The sequence below is a fragment of the Musa acuminata genome, chromosome BXJ3-7 (assembly GCF_036884655.1).
Source record: "Musa acuminata AAA Group cultivar baxijiao chromosome BXJ3-7, Cavendish_Baxijiao_AAA, whole genome shotgun sequence".
Classification (NCBI taxonomy): Eukaryota; Viridiplantae; Streptophyta; class Magnoliopsida; order Zingiberales; family Musaceae; genus Musa; species Musa acuminata.
The window spans coordinates 27,826,508-27,852,045 of NC_088355.1; the positions used below are offsets into that span (position 1 = coordinate 27,826,508).

At 36.2% G+C, this 25,538-nt stretch overlaps 2 protein-coding genes across 5 annotated transcripts in view; both read right to left on the reverse strand.

The window, feature by feature from the left end:
• Window positions 1–15,349, reverse strand: part of LOC135643510 (uncharacterized) — a 33,412-nt gene extending 18,063 nt beyond the window's left edge. Inside the window, exon 1 of one of the 2 annotated variants that reach the window (XM_065160547.1) lies at window positions 15,051–15,349. In XM_065160547.1, the coding sequence (XP_065016619.1) occupies window positions 15,051–15,227 (177 nt within the window). In that variant the 5' untranslated portion in view covers window positions 15,228–15,349. Of the gene's footprint in view, window positions 1–1,983; window positions 10,908–15,050 lie in introns of those variants that run through there. The other variant, XM_065160548.1, reaches the window with a different exon arrangement.
• An 880-nt stretch (window positions 15,350–16,229) lies between these two features.
• Window positions 16,230–25,085, reverse strand: LOC135642343 (uncharacterized). Of its 3 annotated transcripts, none has more exons than XM_065158427.1 (9): window positions 24,988–25,085; window positions 23,932–24,056; window positions 22,269–22,306; window positions 21,962–22,072; window positions 21,804–21,883; window positions 18,528–18,564; window positions 16,774–16,815; window positions 16,621–16,684; window positions 16,230–16,487 (listed from the first exon to the last, which is right to left on the reverse strand). In XM_065158427.1, exons 1-9 carry the CDS (start codon window positions 24,991–24,993, stop codon window positions 16,418–16,420), a joined length of 573 nt encoding a protein of 190 aa, XP_065014499.1. In that variant the 5' UTR covers window positions 24,994–25,085; the 3' UTR covers window positions 16,230–16,417. The 3 variants fall into 3 exon arrangements, with proteins under 3 accessions (XP_065014499.1, XP_065014497.1, XP_065014498.1); XM_065158425.1 differs by having other exon boundaries at window positions 24,745–25,073; XM_065158426.1 differs by having other exon boundaries at window positions 16,597–16,684; window positions 24,745–25,070.
• Between the last annotated feature and the right edge of the window lie 453 nt (window positions 25,086–25,538).

The following is a 25,538-nucleotide window of genomic DNA, read 5'->3' on the forward strand; positions in this document are numbered from 1 at the left end:
GTTTTTGCATCTTCTTGACTTGTGCAAGCTAATAAGTTTGCCTCTTTTTATTATGTGCACGCTAGAAATTCTTTCTCCCCCTTTGTCATTGGCAAAAAGAGAGGAATAACAAAACAATGGTGCAATTCATCAATTTTTAAATTATGATAAAAATAAAGTGTCATTCTTATTTCAATATGTCATAATTGAGATAAACCTTGAATTTAAATTTAATTCAAGTCAATGCAATTTTAATCATGATTCTCATACATGATATGCAATACATCAAATACATCATCATAATAAAATCATAAGTATTGCATGCATCATTTTTTAATAAGCTAACAAATTTGCTTCCTAGAAAGTTTTTCTCCTTGCAATTTGTGAGCTAGCAAATTTTACACATGAAAGTTAGCAAAACTTTTTACATCTTTTGGGATGAGCAAGCTTTTTACTTTTTCTTGAAGTATGCAAGCTAGCAAAATTTCTCCCCTTTTGTCATTGTCCAAAAAGAATGAAAGAAAATAATTTTATAATTCTTTTTTCCTTTACAATAATTTTCAAATCATGACAAAGGTAAATAACAAAAATGAAAAATCAAGTCATAAATGTCGAAACAATTTTTTTATCATGAATATTTCATCATTGCATGCATCAATATCATAAGTTGAAGTATTGCATGCATAATACCAAATCACCATTCATAATTATATCAATATTCTAGTCATTATTTCAATCATAAAAAAATCAAGTTATGAATGTCAAAATCATAGTATTGCATGCATTCATATCATCACATGAAGAATATCAAGAAGAACTTGGTAATGAGATATACTTCATGAATACAAAGAATTTTACATAATAAAATTCAAGTCATAAACCTTAAAAAATGTCAAGTAGCATATCATGGTTTATTAGAATAAGTCTTCTTTTTGGTGAATAACAAAAAGAATAGTAGGAGAACAAGATCTCAATTCATGCATATCAATAGATATGATTCACTTTGACAATTCTTATTTTTAGAAAATAACAAAAAGAAACATGGGAGTTCAAAAACAATATCTTGATTCATAGAAAAAATTTAAGTATCAATATCGAGAATTCAAGATCATGATATAGATGAAGACATTCTTATAGCAAAAAGATGTCATGAGAGAACACATAAATGACCTCGATTCATATATAATATCTCTCAATTCATTATGAATTATAAAAATTATAATTCCAAAAAATCATGATTCATTTAGAAAATCTCCTCTTAAGAAAACACCAAGTAGAATCATAGGAGAATGATAAAAAAAAATCTTGATTCATAATAAATCTTAATTTATAAATATCAATGAATTAAGATCATGATTTGGATAAAAAGAATTTATTCAAATTTAAATCATCAAATCATCAAAATCACTTTCATAGTTCAAGAGATTCAAAATAATATAAATATGTATTTCAATCTCTTATTCAAAACTCGATAAGATAGAGATGTTTCATTTTAACTTGTTGGTTTCATACAAGTATGCCTTTATCATTTTATATCAAATAAGAACATGCATAAATCGTTTAGAATCGAAAAATAAATTTCGTTATAAAAACCATCAAGATCAATAAACCAAAAATCATCATTTCTTCAAATCATCATGCACAGATTCACATTAAGCATGATATCAAACCTCTTAACATTTTCATTAAGGCATCAAGCATGGTTTCAATCAAAATTGGAAATCATCAAGATACACATTATTTCTTCTTGAAAAACATACGTAGGATTGTCATTAGATTTAAATCTAACATTTTATTCCTTTAACATAAAACATATAATTTTCATGATCATTACTAGAAGGATAAGCATGATTCCTAAAAATTTTATTTTTAGCATTATTCATTACATTATTAAACATATAATTTTCAAGAAAAATAATTTTTCTAAGCTAAATTAAAAATAACTCATGCAAAGCATCATGTAATTTCAAGATAAACTAAAGGGGTTTTGTTTGAGTATTTTACCTCATTGTTGAAAATCGTTAAGGCGTAGTTTGTCACCTCGCCTTTGTTGGATTGTCCTTCATCTTCGAATGAGCTCGTTTCGTTCAAGATTGCTTCCTTCTTCTTGCGTTCATAGCAAGTAGTTGCGTTCTTTTTAAGTTTATTTTTATTCTTCAATTTTTATTTCAAGAACTTTTTAAATTTCATACCGAGGAGTTCAAGTTCACCATCACTTGAGCTTATGCTCGAGTGATCTTCGATTGTTCCAAGTCCGAAATCCTTCCTGTTCTTTGGAAGGATGTTCTTAAGTTCGTTTTGTGCATTGTGCGTCATTTCGTATGTTATTAATGAACCAAAAAGTTCTTCAAGTGAAAAATTATTAAAATCTTTTGCCTCTTGTATTGCGATTACTTTCGAATCTCAGTTCTTATTAAGAGAACGTAAAATTTTGTTTACAAGTTCAAAGTCCAAAAAACTTTTACCAAGTGCTTTTAAACCATTGACGACATCCGTAAAACGAGTGTACATGTCTCCAATGGTTTCGCTTGGTTTCATATGAAAAAGTTCAAAATCATGCATCAAAAAGTTGATTTTTAAATCTTTAACTTTGCTAGTGCCTTCATGTGTAATTTCAAGAGTATACCAAATGTCAAAAACCGTTTCGCAAGTAGAAACCCATTTAAATTCGGTTTTATCCAAGGCGCAAAATAGAGCATTCATAGCTCTAGCATTTAAAGAAAAAATCCTCTTCTCCAAATCATTCCAATAGTTCATTAGAAGAGAAGACCTTCGAAAATCGCTTTCGACAATATTCCATAAATTCAAATACAAAGAAAGTAAGAAAACTCTCATTCGAGCTTTCCAAATATGTGTAGTCCGTCCCATTGAACAAGGGAGGACGAATAAGAGAAAGTCCCTCTTGAAAGCCGAAAAGAGCTATTTCTCTTGGGTGTTAAACTAAGTGAGAAATAACGAGGCTCTGATACCAATTGTTAGGAAAAAAGTCGGCACTAAGGGGGGTGAATTAGTGCAGTGGTAAAAATTACGTCGGTTCAAAACTTAGTTGCGATTAAATCTGTTTCCGACGAAAAACCTTTTCGTAAAGGTATTAACTTTGAAAGCGTACGGAAGAGCGTAGTGGATGTAAAGCAAATAAAGTGGTTTGCAGTAAAGTAAATATCACAAGAGAAACGCAAACCAGAATTTTTATAGTGGTTCAGTCGTCGTGACCTACATCCACTTCGCCGATTCCTCTTCCGTCGAGGCCACCGGCATCCACTATCGGTCTTCTTTGAATGGACAAAGACCAACTACCCTTTTACACCCCTCTTCTCCTTTTCACAGGTTTAGGAGACAACCTTTTACAACCCTCTTTTACAAGGAATCCCTCTCACACCTCCCTTAGAACTCTCTCTAAGCTTTGGGTGGAGCGAACTCAACTTTCTAAGGTTTACAACTTTAGAATCACTAGGTTTTGCTCAATTTTCTTTATAATCCATGCAAGAATAGCTGGTAGGGACAGAGGCACAGGATCCAGACAATGGTGCACCAATTTCAGCGAAGTCGATGGACTTCAGGAGCTACTAGGCGACGGACTATCCTAGAGCTGTGCTTCGTTTGAGTGTGACCCGAGAGCGAGTGGACGAAGGTCGTTTGCCAAAGGAGCGAACACAATCGAATGTGGAAGAGGCCCTGCGATATGTTGGCAGAGGAGGCGACATGGTGCAGCGGATCGTGGTGGAATAGTTCGTGGCAATGCGATACACACAAATCTAGTCCCGGAAGGGACTATATCATACGGAGGTATGATTGGTAGCTATTGGGAGTTCTACTTCGATGAACAACATGACGACAAGAAGGGCTATGGATTCAAGGAGTGAAAGTCATGGTATCATAGAGACAGGTCTTTTGGGAGTGCATCAAATTTTACATCGGATGAAAGCCTTGGTCATCAGCATATAGGAGCACGACCAAGGAACGAAGCAGGCAATACGCGGTGCTATACCTTTGCTACTTTGTGGAGTAGGCGGTAAGGTTGATGGAGAAGACGGTACAATCCTAGAGGCGACCAAAACTACAAAAGACTTGCTCTAAGTTGGGGTGAAAACTTCCTACATTCCATAAGTTCGATGGCATTGAAAAGGTGAATCACAGTAACTAACTCAACGCAAGAAGTGCAAAAACTTCAAGTACTTCAGAAGTGTGACCAAAGAGTAAGCAAAGGCTAGTAACCAGCTCGATGCATGAAGTACAAACTTCGAGGACAAGTAACCTTTGCCTTCTCAACTCTTAAGAGAATAGGCGAAACCGAGTACCCCAATTCTCTTAGCCATCCAACAAAGGAGCTCTGCACATGTTCAAAGACCCTTCGAAGAAACAAAATGAAAAACAATAGTTATCAAATCCTCACCAATGGTGATCAGTGCTACTGAGAGTAGATTATCCGCTTCATTTCCCAAGAGATGTCAATCAATCAAAAGCGAAAGTGATATGAACCTACTTGGAAGTGACAACTAAGTGAAAGAAGAGTAAATTGACAAATTTTGTGGAGGAAGGATCCGAAAACTTCAGAAGTTTACGAGGCGATGCTCGTTAAAGCTCCAACAAACATCCACCCAATTTAAGCAGCATGAGGCATTTGAGAGACTAGCGTATAGTTAGGATGATCTTTTCCTTCATCTGAAGGATCCGCATAAACCAACAGGGATCAACACAACTCAGCCAACCCCACACTAGAGTCAGAGTCATTGGCGAGTTGAAGCAGCATGACGGATCAAAAGTTCGACTACTCAACAACAACAGCGGAGAGCAGTTGGGAGCTAAGAGACGCATTGCAGCTGGAGCAGAAGATTGACGACTCAGCAAAGGCGAGGAGTTACAGTGTCGACAAAGGCTTCGATGAGGACGTCGAAGGAATAAGTGGGGGAGAATATCATAGACAAAATTCTAAACAGGATGTTCGATGTAATGCTTATGTATCTCCGTGTCTTTTGGTTTGTTCATGCTTTGCACAACATGTAGAGGGCCGGTCGAAGGCTTAACAACCCCATTTTAGTTGGGTCTGATGGCCGTTTTAGACTTGTAAATAAAGGTTATGTCATATGGACATTTGTGAGAGATACTCGGTCTGTAGTAGACCATTTTGGAACCTTTGTTGTGCAACCGTTCAGAGCTTGTAAAGTCTGTTTGTAATTTGCGCTATGAAGTGTTTTCTGAAATGTTTGCTTGTGGATCCCGAGTGAGGCACATTCTCTAACCCGTTTTCTTTTTTTTAGGTCCTAAAGGACCATGGGAGGTTTCGGGGAGGCTGACCTTTACGGACGGACATACAAGGGTGCCATACGACTTAGGCAAAACCAACTAAGTCCGTGACAAGAGGGAGAATCATATGCAACGGACCGTAAATATTGAGTACCTCAAGACTACATCTCCACAAAGCTTAACGGACCGAGAGAGCGATGAGGAGTCGTCGCATGATCTCATATGAGGTAATGCATTGGTGGATGTATTACGAGATCAAGTGGGGAAGCGATCCAAGGCAACACAAAATGAAGGCATGCTTGAAGCCGATATAAAGATCGAACTCAATGGAGGGCTGACCTATAGAATGGTGGGTGCGACGACCACCATCAACCCAATGCAAATCGAGGAGCGAAGAAACTTAGGTATAACGTGGTGAAGTACCCAAGCAGCATTAAGGGAATCGACATAGAAGATGGAATATAGAGCGGAGGCACAAAGCTTTCCTTAGACAAAGGTCAAAGACATGAACTCCTATAAAGGCAAGAGCAGGATCATGTCGTTCCATGGGTCCTTCATTCTGATGGAGCAGACTCATCCTGCATTGTGTCAAAGATGAAGGGAGCTTCAAGGCATATACACCTTATCTTGGAGAAGCATTTGACGAAGAACTAAGACGACTCAACTTGCGGAGGTGAAGTTGGGGTCAAAAGACATTGGCACGGGGTAAGAGGATACGGAGGTGGGTACTCTTGAAGAATATGTCGTAGTGCTACCATTTGAGTTGCCATGAAGGAAGCGGTGCATAGCGGGATTATGCTGATGGGGGCAGAGGCCCAGGATCTAAACAATAGTGCACCAATTTCAACGAAGTCAATGGACTTCGGGAGCTTATAGGCGGCGAACTGTCCTAGAGTTGTGCTTCATCTGGGTGTGATCCGAGAGCGGGTGGACAAAGGTCGATTGCCAAAGAAGCGAACACGATCGGAAGTGGCAGATACCCTGCGATGTGCTGACATAAGCTACACATAGAGGGATCGTAGTCCGAGTTCAAGGAAGTCAAAGAAGCGACCTAGCAAGCCAAAGAACAAGGCTGAATAAGCGGACGATGCTATCAAGGAAGCTAAGGAGAACAAAATCGATGCGAGCCCTGTAACATGATGGCGATGGCCATGCATAAGGGTTACAATTTGTCTTTCCATCGACCAAAGGGAACTGCTCGGAGAACACAAAGGTGTTGAAGCAGGTGGTCGAAAGGGGTGAGAAAGCAATGACAAGTCCAAAGGGACTTAGCTACCCAAGACCAAGTATCGGTTAGAATGTAGGTTGACTCAAAAAAGTGTCACAGTGTCGCAAAGGTGGATCTACCGATCGCGAAGAAAGGGACGTAGATGCGAGACAACGGATAGTAGGGTCATGGGCATGGCAGCGCCATGGTACCACAGAGGCGAGACTTCTATAGAGTCATCGATCCCTTACTCTTATAGAGGGAGAGCGTTTGATCATAAAAGGGGCCAAGGAGGTGGAGAATGCAGAAGCGAACTCCAAGAACTGAGATAAGAATGAAAGGTAGAGGCAAAGGAACTTCGTAAGACCGATGTCAACGAGCTTCTCATCAAGATAGCTGAAAGCGGAGGACTTCGAGTCGATGTAAGAGTGCTCGACCAAGGAACGAAGTAGGCAATACGTGGTGTTGTACCTTCGCTACTCTGAGGAGTAGGCGACAGAGATGATGGAGAAGACGGTACAATCCCAAAGACGACCAAAACTATTAGAGACTTGCTCCAAGTTAGTATGAAAGCTTCTTACATTCCAAAAGTTCGATTGCATTGAGAAGGTAAATCACAGTAGTTAACTCAATATAAGGAGTGCAAATACTTCGAGTGCTTTAGAAGTGTGAGCAAAGAGCGAGCAAAGGCTAGTAACCAACTCGATGCATGGAGTACAACTCTTGAGGAAGCAGGCGAAGTCAAGTAACATTTGTCTTTTCAACTCTTAAGAGAATGGGCGAACCCGAGTACCCAAATTCTCCTAGATATCCAACAAAGGAGCTCTGCACAGGTTCAAAGATTCTTCGAAAAAATCGAAGGGAAGACAATAGTTATCAAATCTTCACCAATGATGATCGATAATATTGAGAGTAGATTGTCTGCTTCATTTCCCAATAAAATGTCAATTAAAAGCAAAAATGATGCGAACCTACTTGGAAATGACAACTAAAGAAAAGAAGAATCAATGGACAAATTTTGTGGAGAAATGACTCAAAAAAAATTTCAAACTTGTTAAAGCTCCAACAAGCATCCACCTAGTTCAAGCAGCATGAGGCATTTGAGAGACCGGCGCATACCAAAGATGGTCTTTTCCTTCATCTAAAGGATCCATAGGAACCAACAAGGATCAACACAACTCAGCCGTCCCCACACCAGAGTCAAGAGTCATTAGCGCGTTGAAGCAGCATGGGAGATTAAGGTTCAACTACTCAACAACGACGACGAAGAGCAGTTGGGAGCCAAGAGGCGTGTTGCAGTTCAAGCAGAAGATTGAAGACTCAAAGAAGGCGAAGAGATGCAACGTCTGCAAAGACTTCGACGAGGACATCGAATGAATAAGTGGGGGAGAACTTCATGGACAAAATTGTAAACAGAATGTTTGATGTAATGCTCATGTATGTCCGTGTCTTTCGGTTTTGTTCATGCTTTGCACAACATGTAAAGGGCTGATAGTGGGCTTAGCAATCCAATTTTGGTAGGTTTTAGTGGTTGTCTTAGGCTTACAAACAAAGGTTGTGTCATGTGAGCACTTGTGGAGATTTTGATATGTAATTGACAATTTTGGACCCTTTATTGTGCGATCGTTTAGAGCTTGCGAAGTCTATAGTTATAATTTGCATTGACTATAAAGTGTTTTTTAAAATGGTTGCTTATGGATCCCGAGTGAAATGCTTTATTTAATCCGTTTTCTCTTTTGTAGGTTTTAAAGGATCATAGAAGGTTTCAAGGAGGCTGACCTTTGCGGACGGACACGCAAGGGTGCCACACGACTTAGGCAATGACAACTAAGTTCATGGCAATGCTCTACCTTGTTTTTGTGTGTTTTTCCTCAAAAACTATAAGCAAGAATAGTTTGTAAAGCTACAGAGCAACCATTGAGTTTTTATGTCATGGCTTGTTTTCTACAGGCTACAGTGCAAAGCAAAATGTCAACCATCTCAACCCCTTGGATCCCCTTGGGTAGCGTAAGGTTGGGTAGGGGTTTAGGGTAGTGTTGGGCATTGATTGAATTTATAAGTTTATACGTAAAGGCTACGGGAACTTGTCGACATGCCCAACACATAGTGAGCAGTCATTTGCGGACTTACGACTATTCTTTTGTCTTCGGAAGTCCTCATTTTCTCTTTCTTTTTTTTCTCTCTTGCACGTTAAGTGTTTGCTAAATTGCTTGTAAAGCTGCTCTCTTTGGCAAGACATCGGATCTTATCTATTGCTAGTTTATTAAACTAATCAATTTGCTCTTTTACAAGTCCTTCGGGACCTAAGTAAGGTTGTTTCTAGGCTAACCCTTTAAGGATAGATAACACAAGGGTGCCTTATGACTTCGGCAATTCCAACTAAGTCTATGATAGCATGATGTGGAAGTGCATATATATATATATATATTATAACACGTAGCGTGAGAGTGCACGTATATCTTATAGTATATGATGTGGGAGTTCATTGATCTACCATAATTGTCTATTACATGTATTATGACCTACTATTGCACATGTGCACTCCGATTTACTTTGAATCAGAATTTTATCTCTTTATTATGCATCTATCATGTTAAGGGGTTATACATATTACGAGGTTATACATTGGTAAAGAGGCCATGAGAAGATGAGCTTACCATGAAAAGTTTTATACATAAGATTTTGAAATATGTAGACTCTATTATGCAGATAGAGATATTATTACCACACCCATGTGATGGATGGGGAGGTGAGCAAGTACAGACCCATGCTAACACAAATATAGATGACGACATTTTTATGTATATAAATCTAGATAGGATATACATGTGTTTTTTACGGTTAGGTGCTTATAACTATATACAATTATCAAACACCCATGTATAGGAGAAACCATATCCTTTTGTTTAACAAGTTAATATGTTTCAAATTGGCCACTTTTTCGTTATAATATTATTAATAGCAATAGTAAACTCCAAGGTTGCATCCTATTTTAGTCATGCATGTAGGGTATGCATAAAAATTAAGACCAAAGTGTTACAAGCCAATACAAATCATTTATGACATCTACCAGATAAGCTCCTCATGAGGCATTTCTCTTTAAATTGGTCAAAGCCCTAGTCAAGAAGGTTAATTTTAATAGTAAAAAAATATGATTATGATAAGATGTGATTCAAGTGATTAAAATATGTCAAATTAGGGTCCTAATTCTAGCCCCCGGGTAGTCTACTCATTTTTTTCTGAATTATTCATTGGATCTTTAGGTTTATTTTATCAACTACCCAAGTTAAACGTGTTTGAACAGATTTATTTGAGAAGAGAGTCCTAGAAGACAAGTTACTGATTTAAGTCAAATTAGAAGTAGTCAATTAGTTATTTAGGGTAACATATCATTATACAATGATTTGTTTTGCTCTTTAGGTGGCTTAACGGTCAAGCATGTAATGTTGTCTGTCAAGAAGTAGTTAAGGCAGGATTCGATGTCATGACCTTGCTAGGGTCAAAAAACTTTTTTTATATATAAGGGTGCTAATCACCCTTGTATTCAATTACATTAAGATGAATTATTAATGTAGTGTTAAGTGTGACAGCTTGCTGCCTTTATCTTTCTCTCCTCTCTATTTCCTCTCTTTCTAATTACCATGCTTATGCTACATAAACCTGGTTAAAAGGCAATAGCAAAACTCATCAACACCCAAGGATCGTCATAATGTGGTATACCGCCTGGTATAGGAGATGCATATCGATCCGATAGGGAACCAATACGCGGACCGCCCCGTATTGGGCGATACACGTTACATGACCCCATATCGAGTGTTACGAGGTCTGTACCAATCGATAAAGATTGAAATTCAATCGTTATCGACCTGTACTGATTGGTAACAATCGGATTTCGACCATTACCGATCAAGGTATGAGATTGCCTTATTTCAAACGATCAATTTAATCGTTTGAACCAAAAGAAATGGTTTTTAAACCCTTTCATCCCCTTTCTTACAACCCATTTTTCTCTTTCAAACTCTTTCTCATTCTCACATTTTCACTCTTAAACTCAATAAAACTGTGATTTGTGGATTGGATCAAATTTAGGAAGATTAAGAGGAAGAACACTTTAATCAAGAAGGATGTCTGATTTATGAGATGATTAAGTATATTCTATATGTTTAATGGCTAATATATTGTTTGACATATTTTTGATAACAGGATAGTGTTAATTAGGAAGTAATTAAGGTCTTTAATGTTGTGATTAGTGTGCTTAATGCTGATTTTTTCAAAATTAGACACTTAATGGGTCAAAGCTTTGTATTTCATGCATATTAATGTGATTTACATGTTTGTGATGGTATAATAGGTTTAATTAGGTTTTAATTAAGTTTTTTAATATTATGATTAGTGATTTTAGTAATGATTTAATCAAAATTTAACCCATACTGAATAACTCAATATCTTTAACACGGGTGTTTGACATATTTATTACGGTGAAAGAATACTAGTTAGGGATTAATTAACTAGGTTAATCCTATGATTAGTATATTTAATTATGATGATATCAAAATTTAACTCACATTAGATCAATTAAATATCTTTAATACCTATTAAAGTGTTTGACATGTTTATAGTGATAAAAGAGGAAGAGTTAGGGAGTAATCAACCATGTTAATAATGTGGCTAGTGTATTTAATGATGATTTCATTGTAATTTGACCTATATTGAATTAAATTTATATATTTAATGTTTATTAGGGTGTTTGACATATTTATAGTGGTAAAATAAAGCTAATTAGGATTTAATTAAGTTTTTTAATACTGTAATTAGTATATTTAATGATAAATTTAATGATATTGAGTCAATTCTAAGATATATTCAGCAGCCCTAATTTGAATAGATTGACTGACATGTTTATAGTGACAAAGTAGGGTTCATTACGTAAAATCGCACCTTATTATTTCAAATTAGAGCTAATCACAACTTGATTATTTGATTCAATTTTGGTAAGAATATGGCACCAAAGGAACAGGCACATGATGACGCTTGATATCATACTTGAATGATAAATGAAAACCGTCATCATTGACAATGCATTTATTATAACTAGATCAACAATGGTGGAGGAATCACCTAGGTGAAGATGTAGTTGGCCGACGGTATCCTAATGTTGCAAAATGTAAGAAAGTTCTAACGAAAATCTGTGAATCATTTCAAGATAAATTACAACAAGGGAAAATATAATGAAAAAGAAGACAAAAGCTAAGGAAAAATATTATAGAGCTACGCAAGAATCAGTTAATGACGAATATGAGAGTTGTAGTGATAACATCGACTTGGATCTCAAAGTTAGTATTTATGTATCACTGGAGCATCAGTACATGTACGAGGAAACAATAAGGCATCAACGATTAGACTCATAATGGAAGCATGGTGATGATAGTAGGTCTATACCACAAGGAATCCAGAGATTGACCAGCATAAGATAGCCAACTACCCCTCCTTAGTTGAGTCGGATTGGTAGCATGAGGCACGGTCGAATCTGTGGTTTTATCAGAGGACATAGCAGGAGGTCAACACCAAATATTATTAATATTGATCCGCAAGCCTATCCTCAACAAACAGCGAGGCAAACACGAATTGGCATTGCATATACAAAAGAAAATAAGCAAAATATTGGGAAAGCAATTGCAAAATGATTTGACTTCCACATGATTCCAGCAAACACAACCCAAGTTTCCTATTCTCAGAGCATATTCTCCTTTATTAAAAAAGCTGGCACAGGGATCCAACGTCTAACACCGAAGGGGATCCACGGCGTGTATTTAGATGAGGTGACAGAAATGACTAATTGGATCAAATCCTTCGAGAGGTAGTGGGACGAATATGGGGTGACACTGATGTGTGACAGTTGGATAGGGCCAATAAAAATATCATCAATTTTCTTATATATTGCAATAGATGGGTAGGTTTTTATAAGTCAGTTAATGCTTCCAACAAGATTCAAAATACAAACTATATTGAAAACCTAATGAACACCGTAGGAGAGAAAATCAGACCATAGCACATTATCCAGATAATCACCAACAATAAAGCCAATTTCAAGAAAGTCGATTTACAATTGATGGAAAAAAAATATTATCTTGGACTCCATGTGCAACTCATTGTATGGATCTAATGCTGAAAGATTTTGACAAGCTACCATCAATCAATAAATGTGTAGCTCGAGCACAATCGATTACAAAGTTTATATATAATCACCATTGGGTCCACTTTTTAATGCAAAAGTATACAAATTATGATATAATCCGACTTGGAGTCACCTAGTATACTACAAATTTTATTGTCTTAAAGTCAATACAGCCAAAAGAGGCAGGGCCTCAGATAATGGTCACCTCACAAGAATAGTCTGATTTTATGTATTCAAGATCGAGTGATGGAAAAAAGGTAGAAAAGACTATTCTTTCTTCTAGATTTTGGGACACCTTAAATGAAATTATAATAGGAGTGAAACCACCTTATATTGTCCTTCATAAGATCGATATCGACAAGCATCCCCAAATGTCTTATCTTAGACATATGCTAATTACCACAAGAGATGAGATCAAGAAAGCATTTACAGATTATTTTAAGGCTGATTAATACTTACAGATCATTAATCGCAAGACCAAAGTTCATATGGACCAAGGCATCCATAATGTAGGCAAATTCATATTTAGGATAATTTAATTCATAATTTTTTAATATTTAAATAATTCTTACTAACGAAATTATTTGTCTTGTAGCGTATTATCTAAATTCAAGTATTCAATTTCGATATAGTCTTGGAACACAATCAAATTTCTTGTCGGCACTGAAAAATATTACATATCGACTCTTGCCAAACACTGCCAGTGTAGCCAATGCTATTATGGAGGGTCGATTATTTCGAGAAACAACTGATTTATTCACCAACATTGTAGGTGCATCATGTCGTTACAATATGGACATAATGAGGACAAGTTACATATATGTTGATTATAAATTATATTTGATATTAATTATTTGTTATGTTAAAAAAATCTTATTTATATCTTTTTTGCAATCAAGTGAGGACTATAATTTAAGGGGACGTACCAAATTTAAAGAAGGTTATCATCTATGTACTTTCGTAGACAACATCTAGTAGTTGCAAACGTAATTGGTCAACATTTGCATTGATTCACACGAAGGTCCGCAACAAGTTATCATATAGACAATTGGAGAAACTGATATATATACACTCCTATGCCATCAAACTGAGCCTCTTCCTCCCCAGGTCATTAAACTATAAGCCTCCTCAATCGTACTTAGCCGAACCGCAAGCCTCCTCTGCCCTACGCCACTTTATTTCTCCGTCGTGTGAGTTTATACCGTTGACTAGCTTCGTTCCGCCATTGATTGCCACTTTCCTCCGCCCTAACCACCACCTTCCTCTATCGATTACTTCTCCATCTCCTCATTCTCAGTTTATAGGTACAACCACAGTTTTGTTAAATGATCTCCTATTTCTTGCACCTTTAATGATCTCCTATTTCTTTTTTTTATTTCATGAACTTTGCTAAATTTCCTGCACCAGCTTGAGGAGGGTACATTGTTAGGATTATGATGATCATTGAGAATCATGAAATTGATTATGGTGATCATTGAATTTGATGTCAATCTTATTTTGTTTTGATATTTTTATTATTACATTTGAACAATGTAATTTGGTGCTTTATATGATTGCAATTTAATGTGTCATTTTTACTTTTGTGATCATATTTTTAAAATTTTAATATTTGGGAACCCCTGGCTATGTCGAACTTCAGTCAATAACAGAAATGGATTGTAATCACTGTATTCCTCCTGACAAGTCATAGTAAAACCTGCTTCCTTCCATATGAAATCCAATAGACTCAGCAAGTTGCCACAATAGCTAACAAGGACTTAATGCCTGTCAAAACACCACTTGAGAATCATTGGAACAGAATTGTTAACGGGTTCTTGTGCCCATGAGAATAAAACGAAATCCATTAAAGTCAACCACCAGATGTACCACAAAAGCTGAATGATACCCATAAAATCACAACAAACTCGAAAGGAAGAAGCGAAATAACAAAGTCAAGGAACTGAAGGCGTTAGATGTTGACACAAAAGTTAAAGGTGTTGACACAAAAGCTAAACTGGAGATTCAGAACTTGACAGCTTCAAGGAATAAGAAAAGAAGCTAAAACTTGACCATTAAAAGCTAAAATTTCAAAGCAAATCAGCAGAATAATAACTGACTCAGTTTCCTAGGGAAAGAACTAAGAAAAAATTAGCTGCATAAAGACATAAAAGGATATCTTAAATTACCAAAAGAAAACCACATCAAAAATATCATCAGAATAACGAGAAATCGACCAGAAAACATGTCGATATCTTAAACAAAGATGGAAGTTCTACAATCGAGCAACAGAAAAAGCATATTAATAAAACCCTAATTTATGAACGCTCATCTATTTCTTAGGCAACCGAGACCAAACTCGCAGATCGCAGGAAAGGACTGGCATTGCACGATCTTTGCCTCGGCTTAGGCATCAAAGAACGCGATTGCTACGAACGGTAAACGAGTGAAGCGATTGGAGAGTCGTACGATGAAGCGCTGGTAAAACTTGCGCTTGAAGTGGTCGACGACGTCGGATCGAGCGGCCATGTGGGGCGGGATCAGGATGTTGGACCAGTACTCCGCCCATCGGGGATCGTTGTCGTAGTCGTACGCCGCCGCGGCGGTCGTCTTCAGCCGCTGCGGATCCCCCTCCTCCTCGCCCATACCCGGCCCAGCCACGGATCGAAGTTCACCCGTCTCTCTCTCTCTCTCTCTCTCTCTCTCGTCGATGAGGGAGGAATTCGCAGTGAGAGATCGATGGAACGGAGATTCGACTTAAATGAAGCTTAGAAGACGTTCTTACTTTTTATTTTTCTTAATGATACGGTTTGCGATTTTTGTTTTCTCGTCCGATCCTGTACGTCTTGTAAGTTCGGGTCCCACCCGATTAGACCGTCCTATAAGGTGTTATGGAGCAAATTTATCCCGATTCGACCCACTAAACGATCCGGTCGACACTAACGGTAAAGCCTTGCAAAGTAAATATTTGAAGGATCAGTATCACATCACATGACTCGATATCCATCAAATAAGAGATACTAATTCTGTTTACAAGAGAGGCTTCACACCATACTGATTCTGAGTCCTTTTTTCCAATATAAAGAAAATATAACTAAAAATATAAGGTAAAATACATTATGCAAATAAAAATAATTGTATTGATACAAGTGAAAAGGATATATTTGAATATTTTGAACACAATTGGAATTACGGTCATATCCAATTCCACTGTAAAATGACAATGGACAAACGCAGTGAGGCCCTTTTCTTCATTCTACTCAATTAGATAACCTGTTATTCTTAACTTGGTTTTCACAGTTCTTGTTGAATGGTTTGAGTTTATTTGTTTTATTTGAATCTAATTTAGTTTATATTATCTTTTACATCATTTCCTGCTCAGACAAAGGGTTTGGTCTCTGGATCACATCACGTATATAAAATGAGCATTCCAAACCAGTATATAAATTTGCAACATCACTAAGCAATTGATTGAATGCGTGATTTTATTGGTGTTCTTTTGTCCCCTTCAAAATTTACTAGAATTGGATTAGACATCACCATTAGGCAAATACCCACCTTGTTCAGCCTGACTTCAAGTGACATTAAACCTTGTAACTCTCAATTAAACAAGTGCAAGAAATATGAAAATTATCAAAAGCTTAAAAATGCACCAAGGTGGAGAAGCCTTACTTCAAGGATAAGATTATTTAAGCATCGATTATGATTCTCCATTCTCAATGTTTTCTTGAATAAAACAAAATGATTTCTGATATCTTTTTTTTTTGTGAGACAAAAATGGCCAAGCGAACTAACAGAAGTGAACCCCAACCAAGGGCATCGCCGGTGCTTCTTACCTAGCCATGGTGTAAGAGGCAATTGTTTTGCACCAGCAAAGCAGCATCTTTTATGGGAATGGAGAGGCTTCTGTAAGTGGAAAGCAGCTTACTGGTTAGCACTTGTTTATTGCTTGGTTGTAATGAATTACCAGCAAGACAATGTCTCCGGAAACTACATCATGTTACAGAGAACTCACTTGAGTTAAGCCAGTTCACCTAACCTCTTGTTTCTTCTTGATATCACTTCAGCTGCCCAACTCTTCCCAACATCAGTTTGAAATTTACCTGTAAGTCAGAGAAGGTCACCAATCATATGATGCTGATTACTCGGAGCAAAATTCAAGTCACTGGAAGATGGTCTATTCTCTTACTACCTGCAGTGGAAAGAAAGAATTCATCCAAGACCTTTCCATGTTCTGCAAGGACGTTAGATTTGTAAGGACAATTGTTCAGATACAGATAGGCATATAAATTGGGAGAAAAGTATGCTTTCTGGTACTCAATAGAAGTAATTAAAATCAAGAACATTCGAAATTGTTCTAACATATTGTTCTCCAAATGAACACTTCATAATACCAAATTTAGATAACTGAACAGACAACTTGCTCTAGGTGCTATTACAAAAAGAAGCCATCATAAAATTATTAGCGTCAGTTACATAGATCATTTCCCACCACTGAGCTATATTGAACATAATATCACTAGTCAAACTAAGAGCCAAAAGATCTTTTTTATAGCTCATAACAAGTTTAGGTGTCACTGATTCAGCAAATAATTTTCAGGAATCTCATGTTTGGAGACCAGAGAGTAAAAAAAAAAAAGGATTTTTGGGATTGAACTCAACAGTAGCCATAGATAATAAATTAAACTCAGTAATAACTTATTTGAAATATTCTTCTCATATAAGCATTAATCATTGACCAACAAAAGGGTTAAGTACAATAGGTCTTAATAGAACAATTATTAGAGGATGACATATCAAATGTACATGTCAATATGTACAATCTACAAAACAAATATGTACAATCTAAATCACTTCTCAATTAGCTACAATCAAATTCACAGTTATGAGGACATCAAACTAATAGGTCAAACCACAATATGCATGTAGCTGTAGATTGGAAAAATTTTGGACTAATCCAAGGATTAGGTCAAACCTTTGAGTTCAAATTTAATACAAAATTATCTCAGTTTTGATCCTATTTGATTAAATAGTTAGTTAATTTGTTGGATTCAACACCATAGATGTAAAGTTAAAACCACATACAAGAATATAATTGAGACTGAAAAATATAGTGGAAGTCGCAAAGAATATGAGATTACGATATGTGGTCCTATTTTACAAGATGATCACACCCTCTATGCATTATTGACTTAAAAGTTAAAACCAAATAAAAAGGTGATCACACTCTCTATGCATTATTGTCTTGTTCTGTAATTTTAACCAACAATTAAACCAAAAGCAAATGGTTAACTAAAGTTCTAAGAGTACTTATTGGTTTAACGAGTCCAAAATTAAGAATAAAACCAAATATAGTGTAGATTTAGGATAGTGATTCAAATCCTAAAGCAAAACAGACTTGTTGAGTCGATCCTAATCAATCAAAAGGTCGCTTTGAGAAAGAAACAATTAGGGAAGAAAATAGTAGATCCACCTACAGTTCTGCTGTGATTGTGTGCACTACCAAGATCTTGGTTCGGCATATGAAACTAGCATACATGGGAATACACATATGAAACATATGTATGGTTCAAAATGTGTCCATATACATCCAACTAGACAGATATATATATATATATATACATGTATATATACATGTATATGTATATATACATATACATGTATGTATATGTATATATACATATACATGTATGTATATGTATATATGTATATATGTACATATATGCATGTATATATATACATATATGCATGTATATATACATATATATATACATATATATATATATATATATATATATATATATATGGATTTTCATGGTTCAGAATGTGTGAATATATATCCAACTAGATATAAATCTACATGGTTGTTTTCATCTTATATGTTTATTATGGACACATGAAGATAAATATGTGTTTTATGGATGATCAAGATGCAAAAACATATACCTGTTTCATATTCCAAAGCCTGAAGAATCATTTCCACCTGAATTTAGAAAATTATTAGAAAAATATTGGTGGAAAAATATAAAAAAGTACTTTATAAACATTCACCACATAAGTATATGAATTTGCATCTGTTAAAAATTCTATGGTTGCATATCAAAGTGTTCAAAACAAAAATGATAAAGTAAGCTGTAAATAATTCCAGAACAACAATGAATTGTATAACTATTCAGTCAACATGTATATTTACTAACAGTTAAATGAGTTAAATGGATCAGTTTACTGCTAGGTCGCATGATGACAATTGGTATTAGAGTGAACCTAGTACTAGGAATGATAAATGAACCCAAGTGAAATATGAACCCAAGTGAAATAGGTAACCATAAATGGGACTAGAGGCACATCATGCAATGGAGCTTACCACTAAGACAGTCCTCACATGCTGTCAACTAGACATAACTCTGAACTATAATAAGTCACGCCTTCGGCTTTCATGAGTATGTCAAGTAAAAGATGGGGAGATTATGATATTCCAGTTTAGTCTCACATTGAAAGTGAGAAAGAATTGTGTTAGTTCATATGAGTAGATAGTTCTGTTACCATCAAATTGGGCTTAAGATTTGGGTTAGTGGACAAGGCCACATAACTCTGCATTAAAAGTTACGCCTTGGGCTTTCACGAGGATGTCAAGCACTAGATTAGGAGATTATCGCATTCCAGTTTAGTCTCCCATTGGAAGTAATAGAAGCACTGAGTTAGTTTATAGGTTATTATCATTAAGTTGGACTTAAGATTTGGGTTAGTCGTTCATGCCTATTAAGTTAATAAGTTCAGCAACTAGGGCTGGTCTTGACAGATAACTAAAAGAATACAGTCATATTGGCCATATATACAAGTAACACATGCAGATATCTACATTGACAGTCAACACTCTATCCACAACAAGGTGATCCATTAAGTTAGTAAGTTCAGCAATTAGGGCTGGTCTTCACAAATGACTAAACGAATACAGTGCATATTGGCCACATATACAAGTAACACATGTAGATATCTACATTAACAGTCAGCACTCTATCCACTACAAGGTGATCCAATTTTGTTTACTCTGACCTTCCTGATAAACAAATTGTATACAGTTGAAGCAGAGTACAATAGAATGGTGAATCAATTTACCAATTATGACACACCAATGACCCCATATCTTTACTATCATAATGAGAGGCACCATTTGTAGCCAATGGGAAAAAGAAAACATGACAAAATGGAACAGCTCTTGGTGCTAACAAACATATATCTAGTTGGAAGAAAAGAGAGAAGGTTAGAAGAGAGAATTGACCTAAGTGAGACAGAAAAGGTACCTATTGGGCTGTAATTCAGAGTTCTTATTTCCAATAACTTGTATCTAAAGAAAACAACAATAAGCAGAGCTTGTACCCTATTGCCATTTTTTTATGAACAGTAACTTAAAAACCTCTTAACAAATAGGGAAATCCATGACAAAGTAAAAAGGCATAAGCTTAGAGGCAACAACAAGAGAAGTGGCAAGACAAACAAGGGCTTTCAACGTCATGAAATGTAAGAATCAGTGCCATTAGTAGGCGTCACACTAATCTGAAGATCCATGAACAAAATGCAGAAGGAACCAATTAAACCATGAGAAGAGAAAGAACAAGCAGGACAGGAAGCATTAAGTATTCAATATGAGCAATACTAGGATACAATGTCTCTGTTGAGTCATGCAAAATAGAATATGCAAGAAATTTCCAGCACAGTGAGCTGCAACAGAACTTATCAAACAAATTGCAGTCTGCTGGCTTTCAGCTCTAAGAATTACAAAGATACACCAATCTCTGAAGTAAAGCATAGTTATCCTTCTGTCCAATTCTTTCAGTGCTTGCTTCTTTTACAGAAATTGTTGCCTGCCTTTACTTGCAATAATGACTTGCAATGACTGCTGCATCCATATAAGATACCCAGAATAGGTTTGACAAATACACCTAAAATTGAAAATGCATATCTACAGCCCGTGCCATGGTCTCTAAGACATCAAAGTGTTTTGTTTCTCTGGCCTTTGCCTTTGCCTCCAACTCTCATCTTTGCAGTTCAAAGAACTTCACCTTATTTTTGTCTCTCTCACAGGACTTTGGTTTTAGAGAAACATGACTTGATTCTGTGGAAGCCAACTCCAATGTCTTATCTGTTTTTTTTTTCTTTTTTGTATCATTTTTTCAAATTTGGTGGCATCTTATGACTTAACACTAATTCCTAAAAGATTCACCCAGTCTTCTCAACACCAAACTTTATATTGCCTCATGGTCAAAACTTGTGAGGCAAAATTAGTTTTACTCTTCAGAACTCACCAAGAAGGGATAGAATCTGATGCTTTATTGCCTCCTTGTTCCAAACTCATGGACTCCACAAGCCACATATTCTCTTTTGCCCCTTGGCTATGGGGCCTGGGGTTCAATCACAAGTGCTACTGACATTCTATTTCGCTTGATTATCCTAGGAAAGCTTCAATTTGGGGATGCAGAAGGGATCAGGTTATTCTGCTTCTATGTTGCACTATTCCATAATCCAATAATACAAGTTTATTCAGAGACAAAAGGATGGATGAAAGTGATATTCTCAAAATGACCCTTGTGGTGGTACTCTTGAAGGATCAATGTTCCACAGAAAAGGGAAAATTACTTCTTTTTTTTCCAAGACTTCATATACATCAATGGGATTTTGTCATTTTTTTATTGCTATCTTTCTTTTTTAATCTATATTTGCTCTTTCTTCACTTTCTTTCCAGGACTTATCATTACCACCAATTTACTTCATTATGATCACCGGGCTTTCGTCATACTTAATTGTCTTTTTTCTTAAATTTATATTTTTCTGTATCAATCATTTTCTTAATCAAATGATCTTGCAAACATATACGCCCATCTTTTGGCTTGAAAGAAGATATAAAACAGCCATAGAATAATATTCGTAGCTTCATCAAGACAAGTCTTGGGGAACAATGATATACTTATAGCATGGAGGAAAACTTTTACTACATATATCATTTTGAACAATACAATGAAACCTAAAATGGAATAGTATAATAACACAAGAATGTATACATTCTTGCAATCATAGTCATGATCAATCATGATGTAGACAATTGGCTTTTAAAAAATCACACTAAATCAATCAACTTAAATATATATATATATATATATATATATATATAACGCCCTCTTAAGTCGAGCAAATGCAAAGGCTTAGCACATGCAGGGTAGAACATACTTTGTCAAAATCCTTCACAAGACTAGCTTCCATAGAAGAATTGTTCTCATACTCTGCCCAGAGTTCCTGTATCTCATCAGCTGCAAAAGGATGTAGAATTGTTTACAAAAAACCCTATTCAGGCACAGAAATTATCAAGTATCCTTAGGAATTTATACCCCTCAATCCACCACCAAGGATTTTGCACATTTCATTTAACGCTTCTTGTTCACGTCTACTCTTTTCTGCCTTGGGAACACCATCTGATGGTGTGATATCACCAACAATAGCTGGCAAAACCAAAAGGTCCCAAGAAAATGCTAACTGAATAAGAACAAAATAAACAAATAGGCAGATCATGGCAAAGAATAGAACATGCTGGAGGTGTTCAAAGACAAATCCCAACAGCTGGATGATCCTTATCTTCATTATAAAAAATTAATATATTCATAATTTAAGAACAAAAGAAAAGATATTGTCAATTACCTTCTGCAATATCATGCACAATTGCGATCTTCATACACCTATTAAACAAAGAAGGCTCATTAAAATAGACATAAGTACACTAGTAGAGAAATGGAAAAAGAACTATTTTTCTTAAAGGAAGTGCATAAAAGGTGGTTTACAAATAACATACCACCACGAGTAGCACTAACACTAATGGTCATAAATATCCCTCAGCTGAACTTCTTAAAGACACTATGTGATTCCTTTATCTCAAATCACACAAATGAGGTTGTTCGCATGTAAATGCAAGTTACTTTGGCAACCTGCCAGTTACCTCTCCTAGCGTCTTGCCTGTTAAATCTCCTATTCTCTAGAAGAATTTTTCTCCCACTAAGGAGATTCTTCTAACCAAATGATTGTTACACATCATGACTACAACTTTTACACAAGAAACCAAGACAACTGGTCATCTTCTCATCAATCATCCTTTTGCTTCCATGGTCTAGTTTCATGCCTGTATTCAGCTTCAAGGTTCTAAGTTCTTATTATATCAGTATGCACCGGTCGGTATCGTAGGTTACGCCTTGGTAGTTGGTATGCAGCTGAAAGAATACAGAAAAAATGTTTAATATGTTGGTATTGACCAATATGATCAATACACCATGAACCAGTAGGTATAGTTGGCATATTAGTATTTGAATCCATGCAAATTTCCATAATTCTCCCCTTCATAGCTGGGATGCCGACTGCATGGTGATAGACTTTTTATTACCTGCTGCCTATAGTTGGTATATCTGTTTAGTTTGGTTTATTTTGCACTATCACCTGAAGCCTACACGACTCTCACTCTTTAAAATCATGTGGAAACTCTACTGATCAAAACTATCCAAGGAACATTGATATCGTCCTTGGGTATTTTAATGCCTACTTAATCTTTTCCATTATATTACTTTTTCTTTTATTACTTTGTTTGCTCCTATTACTTTTTCTTTTATTACTGATCAAAACTATCAAGGGCTCTCTTGAGAGCCCTTTTCATACAAAGAGTAATAGCTGGCAGGGCTTGAAAGCCCTATCGATCACCATAGGAGTCTTTCCACATCAAAGGAAAAGGTGTTGTGGATTACTGTTAGCCAACAAGCAAGGGTCCAGACCATCTTGAATTGAATAGCCAGGATGGAGTGTATGGATTCTCATAAGACCAATGCCCTCAACATTACCAAAAGGCATTTGGTTGTCCAAGAAGGCAACATAAGTGATCAACTAAGACTTAAACAGTAAGATTTACTTAATAGTTAAAGGGGGATATTACTCAGAAGTGAAGGCTAGTCTAGTATGTTTACATGTTGGGCAATAGTAGCCTCTCAATAAGACACTATATTCTGCTTTTTACCTCTACTTCTCCAGAAAAAAAAAGTTATTATTCTCTCAGTTAAGTCTCTGGGAGTCTATTTCACTTCAAATTAAAGTATGGGTTGGAGGAAACACTCTGGCACATCTCAAGGAAAGAACAATGAGAAAAATATAACAAGTACAGATAAACTAATGGCCAATGGCAATTTGTATCTTCTTTACCAAGCTACCAAATGGCATTAACAACAAATATATTACAATATATAAACCAATGAGATGCAAGTATCAACTGGTTTGCTAAATTAAATTTAAGCATTTTTGCTGCCAAAGAAGTTGACAAATGTTTCACCTTTCCCTATCAAGACCAGGAATATCACCAGCAATTAAAGCCATCAATGCCATGAGATACATGTGATCAGCAATAGACTCTGGATGGTTAATACCATGGTTGATCCATCCTTTTCTTTTTGTAGTCTAGAAAACAAAAAATTAAAATTAAAATATTATCAAGAAACTTCACAAAGCGTAATTCTAGATTCAGTATTAACATTGTGAGATTAGTCATAAAATACAAAATTCCAGATCAATGTGTTGTACAAAATCAATAAATATATAATCGGAGAAAATAGAAAAGTATAAAGGGATTCTCTACAACCTCAAAAAGGGAAATAGGATGATAACGAATAAATTAATTGCTTTGACGCACTACAAATATAGATGCTTAGAATTCTGCATCCTCTTTTGCTTTCTAACTTTCAATTGTGCTATGTATTCCAACCTCCCACCCTTTTCATGTTCATAAAATAATATGTCAACTGTCAAATACGTTTTTTAAGAAATCAAAGGTTTGACGCATCATCTACTTACGAGACATAAAAAAGAGAAGAATACGCAGCCTGAATATGGTTGACAAAAGCAACACTTATGCAGGATTCCTGGGTAAACCGCGGCGTACCCTACAATCGTAAGCTATAACCCAATGACTGGAAAATTCGCACAAAAAGACCATGAGTTGTGAAAGAAAATGTTGTGATCTGCTTGTTTAGCGAGCTAATCATTCGCTTGCAAGAGGAACGAAAGATCAATTCTTTCCAACAACAATTAATAAACCGATCAACAAGCCAATGGATCACGACCAAACACATAGATCGATCTCGCCGACCTTGAGGCGATGACAGAGGGTGAGAAAATCGATGGCGGAGGAGGCGGAAGAAGGGGAGATCGACGGCGCGTGCGGCCCGTTGGACCCAGAGCTACCGCTTCCGGGGAGGGCGGCGCGGGCGACGAGGGGCCGCGAAGAGAGCGGCTGATTCAGGTGTTCAAGGGGGAGAAGGGAGTCGGACCAGGTGCTGCGGCTACGGAGGCGGAGTACGCGAGACGGGGGAAGAGAGATCGGTGCTCTTACCGCCATCGGTGTCGAGGGAGAAAGGTCGGGGAATGAAGACGACGGAGCGGAAGCGATTGGGAGGTTTGAAGTGTATGTTCATCACGCCTCAATATTCGTGCGAGAATTTGATTTGATTGACCGAGGGGAGTGTTTAGAACCAATAATTATTGGGGCAATTTCTCCCAAAATATTATTTTAATATATTGGACAATAGAATAATTTTTGAAAATGTTTAGGTTCTCGATTACTTTTGTTTCTATGTTATATAATTAGAATGGATAATTTCCCAGAAAAAAAAAAATGAATTTTATGTTTTTTTCTCGGACAGTCGTCTAAAAAGAGTTCTCATATTTTAAAATGATAAAAATGTGATTATTGGACAGTTAATGGCTTTAATTTTTTTAGTTTTCCGTCCAAACAATTTCTTTCAAAATATATTTTTTAATATATTATATAGAAGAAATTTGAAAAGAAATAAGAGTATTTTTGGTGTTTACGTTCTACTGAATCACCTATAGAAGAAATAAAGGTGCCACTGTATCGAATATAAAGTATGGTACATGGTCACT

Excerpts from the sequence above, each read along its gene's own strand:
- LOC135642343 (XM_065158425.1), bottom strand. The coding sequence starts at position 24,993 with ATGGCGGTAAGAGCACCGATCTCTCTTCCCCCGTCTCGCGTACTCCGC. Across the intron at positions 18,565-21,803 it reads TTGTGAAGGATTTTGACAAA|GTGGAAATGATTCTTCAGGC; the intron begins GTATGTTCTACC and ends TTCTAAATTCAG. Across the intron at positions 16,816-18,527 it reads GGCTTTGGAATATGAAACAG|AACATGGAAAGGTCTTGGAT; the intron begins GTATATGTTTTT and ends ACGTCCTTGCAG.